This window comes from Camelus bactrianus, chromosome 20, assembly GCF_048773025.1.
Source record: "Camelus bactrianus isolate YW-2024 breed Bactrian camel chromosome 20, ASM4877302v1, whole genome shotgun sequence".
Classification (NCBI taxonomy): Eukaryota; Metazoa; Chordata; class Mammalia; order Artiodactyla; family Camelidae; genus Camelus; species Camelus bactrianus.
This window is the reverse complement of record NC_133558.1, coordinates 20,815,257-20,827,050: the sequence shown is the minus strand read 5'-3', so window position 1 is coordinate 20,827,050 and position 11,794 is coordinate 20,815,257. Positions and strand designations below refer to the sequence as shown.

Genomic DNA, 11,794 nt, shown 5'->3' with positions numbered 1-11,794 from the left:
TTCCCTGGGTCTACAGAATTCATTTTTGTTTTGAAGATCCTTCAGATCCTTTGAGTTCTAGAATATTTGTTTTTCTTGCTTAGAATGACAGAAAGACACTCCAAGTTAAAGCCTGAAAGAATTAAGAAAGCTCTAATTTATATTTTTGAAATTCTGCACCTAAGATTGAACATCTATGTATGGTTTGTAAGAGACATAGTAAAAGAAGCAATAAACAGATATAAACCAGACACATTCTAACAAAACTTTACATATGACAATATTAAAATTAAAATAAAAATAACATTCAGAGAGAAATCATTAAAAGAAACAAGGTTTCCCCTGCAGATAGGGGCATTCATTAAGAACATTTGACTTTCAAGGATTGCATGGTGCTAAAAACATAGCAGAACTTAAAAATGCAAAAATCAGTTGGGAACTCAAAAATTTTTTCAATCACAATTAATCAGAAATGAACAGAACCATTCCAGAACATGTAAATGAAGTCACAGAGGTTTTAAATAATGTAACAACTATGCTACGTCAAATCTTTTGCTTAATGACTTAGTGAGATCCAATAATTTCTCTTAATTTTTGATTAGTAGAAATCCACTTAGGATTAACAGAATGACCCAGTGTGAAGCTTATCTAACCCCTTCCTCCACTGTGCTTTACAAGAATTCATGTATAAATGACTCATTTTTTTCTGCAATAGTCCAACTTTTTATGAAGTGCCCTTTTTTCTGATTCTTGTCCCTAATCTCCTTTCCATTTTGGAAAACATACTAGGTGGATGTTGAAGTGTTGGATCTAGTATGCTTAACTTATATTTCCTCAATTTTATCTCTTTGATTTAATGTACCATATTCTGAGAGAATATAATAACTCTATTTTTTTCTAGCCCAAAGTTTTGATCTTCAGCATTGTCTACTCTGATATGTGACACTTTTATTTGTTTTCTACTTTAAGCCAATTTTTCATTCCCAAGAATGCTGATTGTTTTTCCAATCCTGCATCTCCTATGAGTGAATCCTTCCTAATACACTTTATATTTGGATTACAAATCTTTATATACACACGATATTCTTTACGTTTTTATGTTAGAGAAATCTAAAAATTAGAGAGAAGCAAAAATAATAGAAACACCCACATTTGTGCCAGTAAGAAATATATACCCTATCATTATTTTCCTGTGATTTTGATGTCTATCCTTTGATCTTTCTTATACAAATAAGGTCATTTTGTTCACACTGTTTTAAAAACTGCTCTTTGAAATCAGTAATACCTTGTAGTTCTCTCTCTCTCTCTCCTCCCCGCCCCCTTTACCTTTCTCTCTTAAACACACAAACACTGGTATGCATTCAGTATAATTCCCTCAAAATGTTTTCTACAGATTAATTGGCTTTACTCAAACAATTCTCTGTAATTGGGGAAAATATCTAAGATATGTATATAAATTTTTCAAGCTTGTTTTTTTCTTAATTTTTCAAGCTTTGTTGGAAATGTATATTAATGTATTTCCATTTTGAGATAGAATACACATGCAAACAGATACCATACACTTCCAAGAAAACAGAAGAGGCAAGTAGTGTCTTCAGCCCATCCCTTTCTCCTTCAGTTTTCCCTTCCCATTCCTCAGTATTTAGACCTAAACCATTAGGTGGGTATCAGACTCCAAATGAGACAGGAGGGCCTTAGGGAGGAGGTGGAGGGCTGCCCAGCATGGTGTGAAAGAACTTGAATAGAAGGAGAAGGGCCTGCATGGGATGGGGAGGCAGCCCCAAAGATAACTGCAGAATACATTGTCCTATATTCAAACAATGCGATATTATTCAGCAATAAAAAATTTAAAATGTATTGATACACATAACGTGGTTGAATCTCAAAAAAACCATTTTCGTTTTTAGCCAAAGAAGCCAAACACAAAAGCACACATACTCTATGACTCCATTTTGTTGTTTTTGAAGTTTTAGAATAGACAGGACTAAGCTATGATGATTTATATCAAATACTGTTTGTTTTTCCCGGAACGGACTGACTGATGATGGGCATGAGGGAAATTTTCAAGAGACCAAAATCATGCATATTTTGATCAAGGTGGTGGTGACATGAGTGCAAGCATTTGTGAAAACTCATAGAAATGCATGTTTTAAAACCATGCACTCCATTGTATGTGAATTATATCTCAATACATTTTATTTCTTAAGAAAAGCAAATGGATCCCCACTGTTTCTAAAGAATATTTATTTAGGATCTTGGTATTTGTTTGGCCAGACAGTTAGGGGCTTTCATAAGAATATTTATGCAATTGCTGTCTGTGTCCCTGATTATCTGTAAACTTTGTGTGATATGAAGAAACACTAATTAAATTTGGAAAGAGTGTGAAAGGGAAAGAAAATGCCTTTTGGCCATTCTGTATCTGGCACTGATAACTGTGTTGTTATATCTATTCTACTTTTGGGAACACTAAGGTTTTCGAAATACAGCTGTAAATTTCCCAGAGCACAGAACCTTCCATTTGCGACCTCTGACTTTGCCCCTGTGCAGCTCTGCACGCGGCTTCCGATGCCAGCTGCGGTGTGGTAGGAGGAAGCATGCTTCTCTTGGGCTCATTCTCCAAATTCGAGTTGAACTTTTGGATGACCAACCAACCCGAATATACAGGAAGAGGATTCCTTCTCCCTGAATCACGTGATTTCAGCCCTTTGCAGGTGGCAGGAAGGACCTACACTGAGCATTTTCGACCAAAAAACTTTAGAGTTCCTGTCATTCTATAGCTCAGCCCAGTCCAAAGTCCGCTGGGATGACCTTTATTACTTCCGCTTTCGAAGTAACTAGAACTTTGCTGGAGGCAGGTTGTGATCTTCTCCTTTAGCCAATTCTACGAGAAGCATTCAAGTGCAAGTGCCTCTTGGCAGCCTTGTTTGTTCCCCTTCCTAAGAATATTTTCCCAATCCAGAGTCGGATTAGAATCCTGCTGTATCCAGCCCCTGCAGCTACACACACTCTTGGACGCTGACCACAAGTACAACCAGGTGCAAACTGTCTCTGGAGCCAGGCTTTGTAGATGCACTGAGCTGCCCAGGAGCTTCTGAGAAACCCCCTGGCTCATCTGGATGGTGAGAGAGAAATGTGTGGTGATGTGCAGGTGTGTTTGTGGGACATGTGGGTCCTGAAAAAAGAAGGGCTTGGGTTCTGGGTCATGTGGTGAGAAAACTCCCTTCCCTTTAAGGAGTTAAGCCACAAGAGTATTTGCGGTCAAAATAAATAAATAAATGTATGTAGGAATGAATGAATAAATGAATGAATGAATGAGGAAAATAGTTTGGCTGAGAGGAGTGGACACATTTTGTGTCTGACTTCATTTCTCAACATTGAACTCAGGGGCTTCAATTTCAAGAGAGCCCTGCTGAGAAGGTGAATCCATACAGAAGCAAGAGAGCCCACGGGACACCAGAGAACGTTTTACAATTTTCTACACCTGCTGGGGAAACGGTTAGTTTTCAGAAAAAAAGAGAGGAAAGAAAAAAAAAACCCATTGGGAAGGGTGGGAGTTGGTGGTATTTGTCTTAAGGTCTGTGAGGGAAAACATACCAAAAACTGTATCTAAAAGTATGCCTTTGAACAGGGGAGTATTTTCTTCCCTTAGAATTTTCACTTGCCTGGCTTCTCGCCACCTTCTCCTACAGAGTACCTCATTGTCAGAATGAACATTTGGTGCCTCCAGTGTGCTCCACTTTCTGCTCTGAAGAAGATGATGGATGTTCCCTGTTTCTTCTCTGCTGGCTTTCTCCCCACTCTCCTCCTTCTCCAGATGTCTACGTGGTGCTCCGCAGGTCAGTGGTCTCCCTCATGCATTTCATTTATTGGTTTGTTTGCAGTGGCTCTTCTCATGTAATGAGTCCATCAGTCACAATTCTGCACCCTCTCAAAGGCAGTTATATCTGGGGAAACTGTGGCTGCGTCTGCGGCCAACAAGAGGCTTCAAGGGTGGGAGTAATCTCCTTCATATCAACATCCCTTACTCCTTTGATCTGACTTCACAAAAGTCAGCTGTAATATTTATCTAAATCTTTATTGAATATAAGTGATTTCAGCCTGTTGAAATCTGATGTAACTGTTCATTAAAATATACTTTGTAATGTTTACACTGCCAAAAAAACCCAAGTTTCAGTGCAAAGAATTTGGACTCAGGATCACTGAGCACTATCTGGTTACAATCTTGGACAAATGATTTATTATTCCTGGAACACAAGTCCTTCCTTCATAAAATAAAAGGGCTCCTCAAGATAAAGTGTTCAGACTCCAGGTTTGAAGAGAAACCAACTACGAGTTCACAATAATGACACTTTTCTGTTATTGTCTCTTAAATTTGAAGTAAATTAGGCAGTAAGTATCAAAATATTTAATTTTCATATATGTTGACTCAGCAATTCTATAATAATTTACCCTAAAGAAAAGCTGTCTGTGTTTATATACATGTATGTTTAAAATGTTTATTGCAGGGCTGTTTGTAGTAACACTAAATTGGAAGCAATATTCACCAGTATAGGAAAAGCTCAAACACGATGGCGTAGGCAGTACCCAAAACAATCAGTAGAGCTGGCTACATGTACTAAAATAGTTGGAAGTTCCTTATTGAAGAAATTGGTGTATAATGATCCCATTTATGTGAAACAGAATGAAGTTTTTCCACTGCATGTACCTCTAAGTAATGTCAAATATCTTTTCTCAAATTAAAGGGCTCATTTAACATGAATGGCCAATAGCTCAGTATCACTTAGCTAAGGACGTATATCTGTTAGTTATACCAATACCCTGGGTTTTATACAGGAATGGAAAAGAAGGGGGACCTTGGCTTCAGTCCAGCAGAATGGCTGATGTCATGTTCTTTGCCCAGGATGGCCTGATCCACGCTCTCTGGGACAGACTGGCCACAGGCACCTTCCTCTAAGCTCATGTGCTCTTGCCATGTGTGCTCAGTACATGTGGGCACTCACACAGCCACACCTCTCTGAACTCTTCCCAGCTCAGAGTCACTGCATTTGCAGGCCTAAAATCCCTGACCTTTCACAGATCCACAATATCCTGGCCCTCTGCTAGTGCAAGCCAAGGCAAGTCCTGCCCAGGGGTTACCATTTCCTTTTAAATATCATGGATTTCTATACTAAAGTCATTTTCAAGCAGATGATTGTAAGTTACTTGAGAAAGGAGCATATTTTATAATTCAGACAAAGTCTCATTTTGGTCTCCAGCATCCTCCTTCCTTTCCCTGGGGAACCCAGCCAAGGCCTGACCTGCCTCACCACCTGGAGCCACTGATCTCCAAGTCCTACACTCCTCTCAAGAAAATAATTTTTATGAAAAAAAATTCTCTATGATTTCAAGCCTTCATAGTTATTTTTTTAAAAAGGCCTACCTCACTTTATAAATACTACTTTTCATTTTGGGATAAAACGCCATTAATCCTGCCTAACCCCCAACGCACAGTAACCTAAATCTCAAGGTCAGAAATGTCTACTTACCCTCCTAGGAACAGAGCAGTAGGAGACAAAGGGATGAGTGAGGAGAGAAGTACCTTCCATTCTCCTCCCACCAAAAAAGGGAAACTGGCTTAATGTCACACTGCCACATTTGATTCTCAATAAATCTCTTTTACATATGATTTACATAATTTACATATAAATACTGTTTGTAAATGTATAGAAAACACATGTCTTCTCAAATGCCAAAATATCAACAGTTGCTACTTCTGGGGAATACAGCTGAGGAAGTTAGGTTATAAAATATAATATATAACTGTTTTTTGGAAAATGATACAAATAAGAAAGAACTAGAATATGAAAACAAATGTATGTATGTATATGTAAGACTGGGACACTGTGCTGCACACCAGAAATTGACACATTGTAATTGACTGTACTTCAATTAAAAAAAAAAGGATTAAAAAAAAGGAATAATTTAAAAAAGAACTGTTTGAGTCTCTAAATAAAGAAATGGAGGTGGGTGTATCATCTCATCTCCCTCACTCATTCCCCCATCTGTCTCTGATTTTCATGCAGTGTCCGGGTTTTCTGTAAAGGGACCAGCTCAGCCCATCATGGTGCTGCTAGGGGCAGATGCCACCCTGCCCTGCCAGCTGTCCCCTGAGCAGAATGCTGCCCACATGCAGATCCGGTGGTACCGAGTCCAGCTCTCCCCCGCTGTGCTTGTGTACCAGAATGGACAGGAACAAGACGGGGAGCAAATGCTGGAGTACCGTGGCAGGACAGAGTTGGTGGGGGACTCCATCGGCAAAGGGGCTGTGGCCCTGCTGATCCAAAACATCCGTGCCTCTGATGATGGCCAGTATTGGTGTCATTTTAACGATGGTCGCATCTCCCAAGAAGCCACTGTGGAGCTGCGTGTTGTAGGTATGTTAACTTAGCACACAGTGTATGTCACGGTGTAAAGCAAAAGGGAAGGTGAGAGCACTCTTAACCCGGCATTTCTTGTGAGTGTCCACGTGTTGATACACAACTTTACCTTGTAGAATGTCAATTTTGTAAACTGTATGGTGAGGATAAGACTATACACTCTTTGCTTTTAAACTAAGAAGGAAATATTTCTGAGGATATTTTGATATCCAAAAAGATCTCAGAAATTAGTTAACTATATGAATTCAGATAGGTACTGACACCTTCAAATATTCTTTTTCTCAATCAGCAGAGAAAGACAACTTAATAGAATTAAACTCCTTTTTTCTGACTGTAATTGTCCCTGTTCTTTTCTCTTCTTGGAATGACCCCAGAGCTATCAGTCCAAGTGCAAAGACATTAAGTTGATTTAAAAACTGAATCACAATTAAGCCTAGCACTGGCTGTGAGCAGTTTCTTGAACTCTGAGTTTCAGTTTACTCATCAGCCTGGTGAGGGGCAGTTAGGCCTTCCGCCCCAGGGACTCCTGAGCCCTCAAGGACCTCAGGCCTCAGGCACATGCCTTCTCTCCTCAGGCGTGGGCTCTGCCCCTCACGTTCAGATGAGGGGGCCCGAGGATGGCGGGATCCGAGTTCTGTGCTCCTCGGGTGGCTGGTTCCCCAAACCCAGGGTGCAGTGGAGCGGCACGGCGGGAATGAAGCTGCCATCCCTCTCTGAGTCTCAGACCCAAGATGGAGATGGGCTCTTCCATGTGGAGGCATCTCTTGTGGTCACAGATAGCTCTGCAGGCAACGTGACCTGCTCCGTCCAGAACACCCTCTCCGGCCAGGAGAGAGTGTCGGCCGTCTTCCTCCCAGGTCAGTAAGGCACAAACCCCAAGGCAGAGCTGGGCTGTGTGAAGGGCACGGAGGGCCGACAGGCCCTTGGAGAGGGGGCAGTCTCTCACCGTGTCTCCACATGCCTGCGTCAGAGGCCTTCTTCCCCAGGATGTCTCCATGGAAGGCAGCTCTGGCTGGGACCCTCCCTGTGCTGGGGCTTCTCCTCATTGGGATCAGCTACGCTGGCTGGAGAGAACATAAAGCCAAAGAAAGAGAAGTAACGGAAAGGAAGAAAGAATCTCATGAAAAGGATGAGATGAGGAGAGAAAAGGAACAGGTGCTTGAAGTCAAAGGTAAATCAGGGCAGCAGGTCAAATCAGAGGTTTATGGAAAAGTTGCAGATACAGGCTGCGTTGGGTGGTTGGGGAAATAAAAGATTTGCCAAAGAACCCCAAGCAGAACACAGGGTACCAAGAATTCCACAGAGCTGGAAGTCTTGCAGAAAGGAGAAAACCATGTGGGGAGTTAGGAGGGCTGTGGCAGGGGTCATGAAGCCCCTAGTCTGCCCCATACCTATTCATGCCTCTGTGCCCCAGCCTCAGCTGCTGTTTCTCTTTGTGGAAATGTCTTCCCTTATCTTCTCTTCCCCTTTGTGCTTCAAGAATAAGCTTCAGAAACACCTAAGGAATCTTAAATTCCCATGAAGCCTGGGCATTCCTTCCTGTGTGGCCCCACGAAACTTTCCATGTAACTTTTCTTAGCACTTGGTGTTTTGCATTTGACATACATGTTTACTGATCTTTCTCATCCACTGAACAATAGGACCCATAAGAGATGGCCAGATAGAATTAATTCAGCTACTTAGCAAACTCAAGAGCAGCTAAAACCCAATTTGATGGATTTTATTTCTCTTCCTCTTTCAGAAAACCTCAAGGCAGAGCTTGGTGAGTCTTGTTTCTTCTCATGTCTACACAAGAATTTGTTCTGCTTTTCACACCTGTTCTGGATCTCTCAATGAACATTGTTTCTTTCAGAAAGGCGAAAGGCATTATACCGAGAAGGTAAGGGACGCTCATGCTAACTGATGTCCTGATGCCCAACAATTTCTCAGCTCCCTATCCTTTGAGGAAAAGAAAGACTAAGAGATTTAATGATGATTAGCAGAAGAGAGACAAGGGAAAGGAAGAGAAATATGAGACTCCAGATTAATGTCTCATCTTATTTTACCTGTATTTGTTCTGTTTTAGATTGGAAAAAGGCCTTGCTATATCCTGGTACGTAACCATCTGGCCCTGATCTCTACAAGTGCCCCTGGTATTCTGAGTGTCATAAGCAGAATCATAAATACACACAAACACACACACACACACGCACACACACTTGTGAAAGTTGTGACAATTTATTTGATATCACTCTGTAGTATTTTGTATTTGGAGGCTCAAATAATCAGTTGTTTTCCAGAGCTAATGATAAAGGAGAAGTAACTGCTGACAGGTAAATTCTACAACGCAGCTAAGGTAGGACTCAACATGAATTGTTAGCCCAGCCACTATGGAGAAGGAAGACACAGAACACAGAGTGATTTTGATAAGATTTGGGAAGACTAAAGAATACTCTATATTATGGCAGCATTTCTATTCTACAAATAAAGTTTAAAAAACAGAAAATGTATTTATATTTAATACTTGGAAAAATATTTTAATTATAAGTTTACTCATTTTACCTATTTGAAATAAAGAAAGTAAAATTCAATACACAGGGACAAAGGTTTATGTCTGAAAAAGTTGAAAAACAATCTTTCAAGATATTTTAATATCATTTGCAAAAATGTGTTTATCTGGTGGTAGGAGGAATTGCTTATTTTTTATACCTTCTAAAATCTGTGTCTATGTATTGTGTGGCTTTCTAACTCTGGGTGTGCATGCGTGTGTAATATAGAATTAGACCTCAGAAACATACTAGGTCATTCCTTGACTGTATACGTGTGCAATTTTTATATGCTAGACATTGTGCTAGATGTTGGTATAAGCTATTATCTCTGACCCTATGGAACTTAAAGTCCATTGAAGGAAGTAAGCTAGGAGCCAGGCAACTACACACAGCCTGTTAAGTGCTTTGATAAGAGGAGGTCAGAGGAACTCCTCCCAAGGATTAAAGTTGATTAAGCAGTTTCTATTAAGCATTTTCTTTATAAGATGCTGATAAAAGTTCCTATATTTCTAAAGGAGTGAGCAAAGTGTAAAGGAAGGCCTTTGGGTTTTAGTTCCAACTCTACCAATTACAGATGAGCAATCGGTTATTTTCTCTTTCTTGGCCTCAGTGTCCTTAACTCTAAGATAAAGAGACTGGATTACATGATCTCATATGTCCTCCTTGACTCACATATTCACAGATTCTCTGCATCAGAGTGCTAACACTTCTTACAGGAGGCCAGTTTCATGAGAGACCACAGAGCTGCGCCAATCAAGAGTTATGGATATGTCCTTACCTGCCTATTGTCCTAAGACTCTAATGAGGGTATTCAATCTTTAAATAAAATCACAAGTCCTGTAATTCTACCACAGCCGCAGCAGAAACAGATGCGATTCTATTTCCCATGAGGAATCTGTCTCTGGAGAAAAACATAAACAATCTGATTACAATTGAGGACAAAATAATGAGTCAGTTTAAATGCCTTGGTCATAAACTTACGCTTTACTCTGTGAACGTCATAAGCTGGAAAAAATATAAATGAAATGAAATGAAATGAAAAACACGTTAGTGAGGAGGTCCATAAAGGTCTTGAGAGCACAGCAGAGTGGCATGTGGAGCAGCAGACCCTGCCCCAGGTCAGCCTGGCTCAGACTGGAGAATGAGCCCCAGCTTCGGGCTGAATTGTAGGATAGTTTCTAGCCTGACATAGAGCACAGAAGACATACTTTTTGTCCTGTAGTTTCTGGACACTACCAGAGTTTGTGGGGCTTAGAGGAAGAAGAGAGTGTTGAGCAGAGAAGGTGATGAGTTAGGGGAGGAAGCGTCTTACCTCCTTTCCATTCCCTGGGGGTGCTTCCATCTCAGTTTCAATTTATGTTACTTTTTTTCAGATTGGAGAAAGGAACAGTTCCAACTTGGTAAGTGGTTCTTTATTTATCTTTTTGGCTCCCTTCCAATCTGCCCTCTGAGACCCTGTTTTTCCTTCCTAACATCATCTCCTTGTTGAAAAGATAGAAGCACCGTTCTGGTCAAGCAAGGGAAGAACATGAAAATAATATTAGCCTGGACTGAAAATTACCTCTAGGATTAGCTATTCTGCTAGTGCTTCTACTTTCATATATGGACACAGCTTTCTCATTTGTGGGGTCCCCGTGGTTCTGAAATAGAAATTAATAGAGCCCCTCAGCTGAGGAGACCCCAAACTAAGCGAAAAGTGCTCGAAACAGCAAGAGTAATTGTGCTGTTCTTTGCAGAGAGGTCAGCTCACATGGAGACTGTTACTAATTGAGGAACATAGGTCTAATCGGCAGAGAACACAGTACACTATTCTCAAATAAATACTGCAAGTCCCCTGCTCACTCTGGCATTCTGCTGATACACTGACAGTGTAGATAAGAGAAGGTAAGTAGCCTCGAACTCAAGATGAGAGCACATCAACCCCCCCCAACACACACGTTCAGAGCAGTGTTCTTTCACATTTGCTCTGTTTGTTAAGGTTTGCCCTGTACAACAGTTCTCTGAAATATACAATATTGGCCCTTTTCTTTCCTTTTTAAAAAAAATTCCAGCTCCTGTGACTTTAAATCAAGAAAACTTTCATAAGGACGATTCTTACCCAGAGAGAAAAGAGAACTTCAGGGAAGACATGCAGGGAGACTGCAAACTTGCGGCACTAAAAGCGACAGGGTTCACTTCAGGGAGATACTATTGGGAAGTGGATGTCGGGGATGCGGATGAATGGACTCTAGGCATTTATGAGAAGCCCACGGAGAGGAGTGATTTAAAAAGTGATCTACTAAAGAAGTACAGAGTCTTAGAGAAGAAAGGATGTGAATACAGGGCTCTCACCAGTTATCGCCACGACATTTCCCCAGAAAAGCTTCTGGTGGAAAAGTGTCCACAAAAGATTGTGATATTCTTGGATTATGAGGACAATGACATTTCTTTCTATAACATGACTGATGGAACCCACATCTTCTCCTTCACTCAGGCCAATTTCTCTGGGTCACTCTATCCTTACTTCAAACTTAAATCCATGGGGCTCTCCCCATCTGCATGATAGTAAGTGACACAGAAGAAGAATCTATATACCATGAAGGCAGTAGCAAATTCTCTGTAAACCCTAGGACTCCAGTCCTGATGGATGTCCTCAGGGCCACTGATTATGAGGACTCCTGGCTTAAGGCTCCTTGAATCTGCATGAGCAAAATTTCTAATCACATCAAGCAGTGTTTCTCAAACAATCTGCAGAGAAGAATCTTTTTTTTTTCTCTTTTGATTATTGTTGTAAATATCTCTTGCTTTATGTATTATATATCACAGACCCATATTTTTCTGAAATAAATTACTGGAAATATAATGAAGTGAATAAAAAACAAAGGCATACGA

At 40.6% G+C, this 11,794-nt stretch overlaps 1 protein-coding gene across 2 annotated transcripts; it reads left to right on the top strand.

Moving 5' to 3' along the window:
• Window positions 1-2,606: 2,606 nt before the first annotated feature.
• Window positions 2,607-11,794, top strand: LOC105064252 (butyrophilin-like protein 1). 2 transcript variants are annotated; one of them, XM_010949130.3, is made up of 11 exons: window positions 2,607-3,098; window positions 3,364-3,474; window positions 3,669-3,815; window positions 6,042-6,392; window positions 6,971-7,252; window positions 7,366-7,566; window positions 8,137-8,157; window positions 8,248-8,274; window positions 8,461-8,487; window positions 10,297-10,323; window positions 10,975-11,794. In XM_010949130.3, exons 3-11 carry the CDS (start codon window positions 3,686-3,688, stop codon window positions 11,463-11,465), a joined length of 1,557 nt encoding a protein of 518 aa, XP_010947432.1. In that variant the 5' UTR covers window positions 2,607-3,098; window positions 3,364-3,474; window positions 3,669-3,685; the 3' UTR covers window positions 11,466-11,794. The 2 variants fall into 2 exon arrangements, with proteins under 2 accessions (XP_010947432.1, XP_010947433.1); XM_010949131.3 differs by having other exon boundaries at window positions 2,607-3,127.

Coding starts and splice junctions, on each gene's coding strand:
- LOC105064252 (XM_010949130.3), top strand. CDS start 3,686: ATGAACATTTGGTGCCTCCAGTGTGCTCCACTTTCTGCTCTGAAGAAG. Junction 3,816..6,041: donor GTCTACGTGGTGCTCCGCAG/GTCAGTGGTCTC, acceptor ATTTTCATGCAG/TGTCCGGGTTTTCTGTAAAG. Junction 6,393..6,970: donor TGTGGAGCTGCGTGTTGTAG/GTATGTTAACTT, acceptor TTCTCTCCTCAG/GCGTGGGCTCTGCCCCTCAC.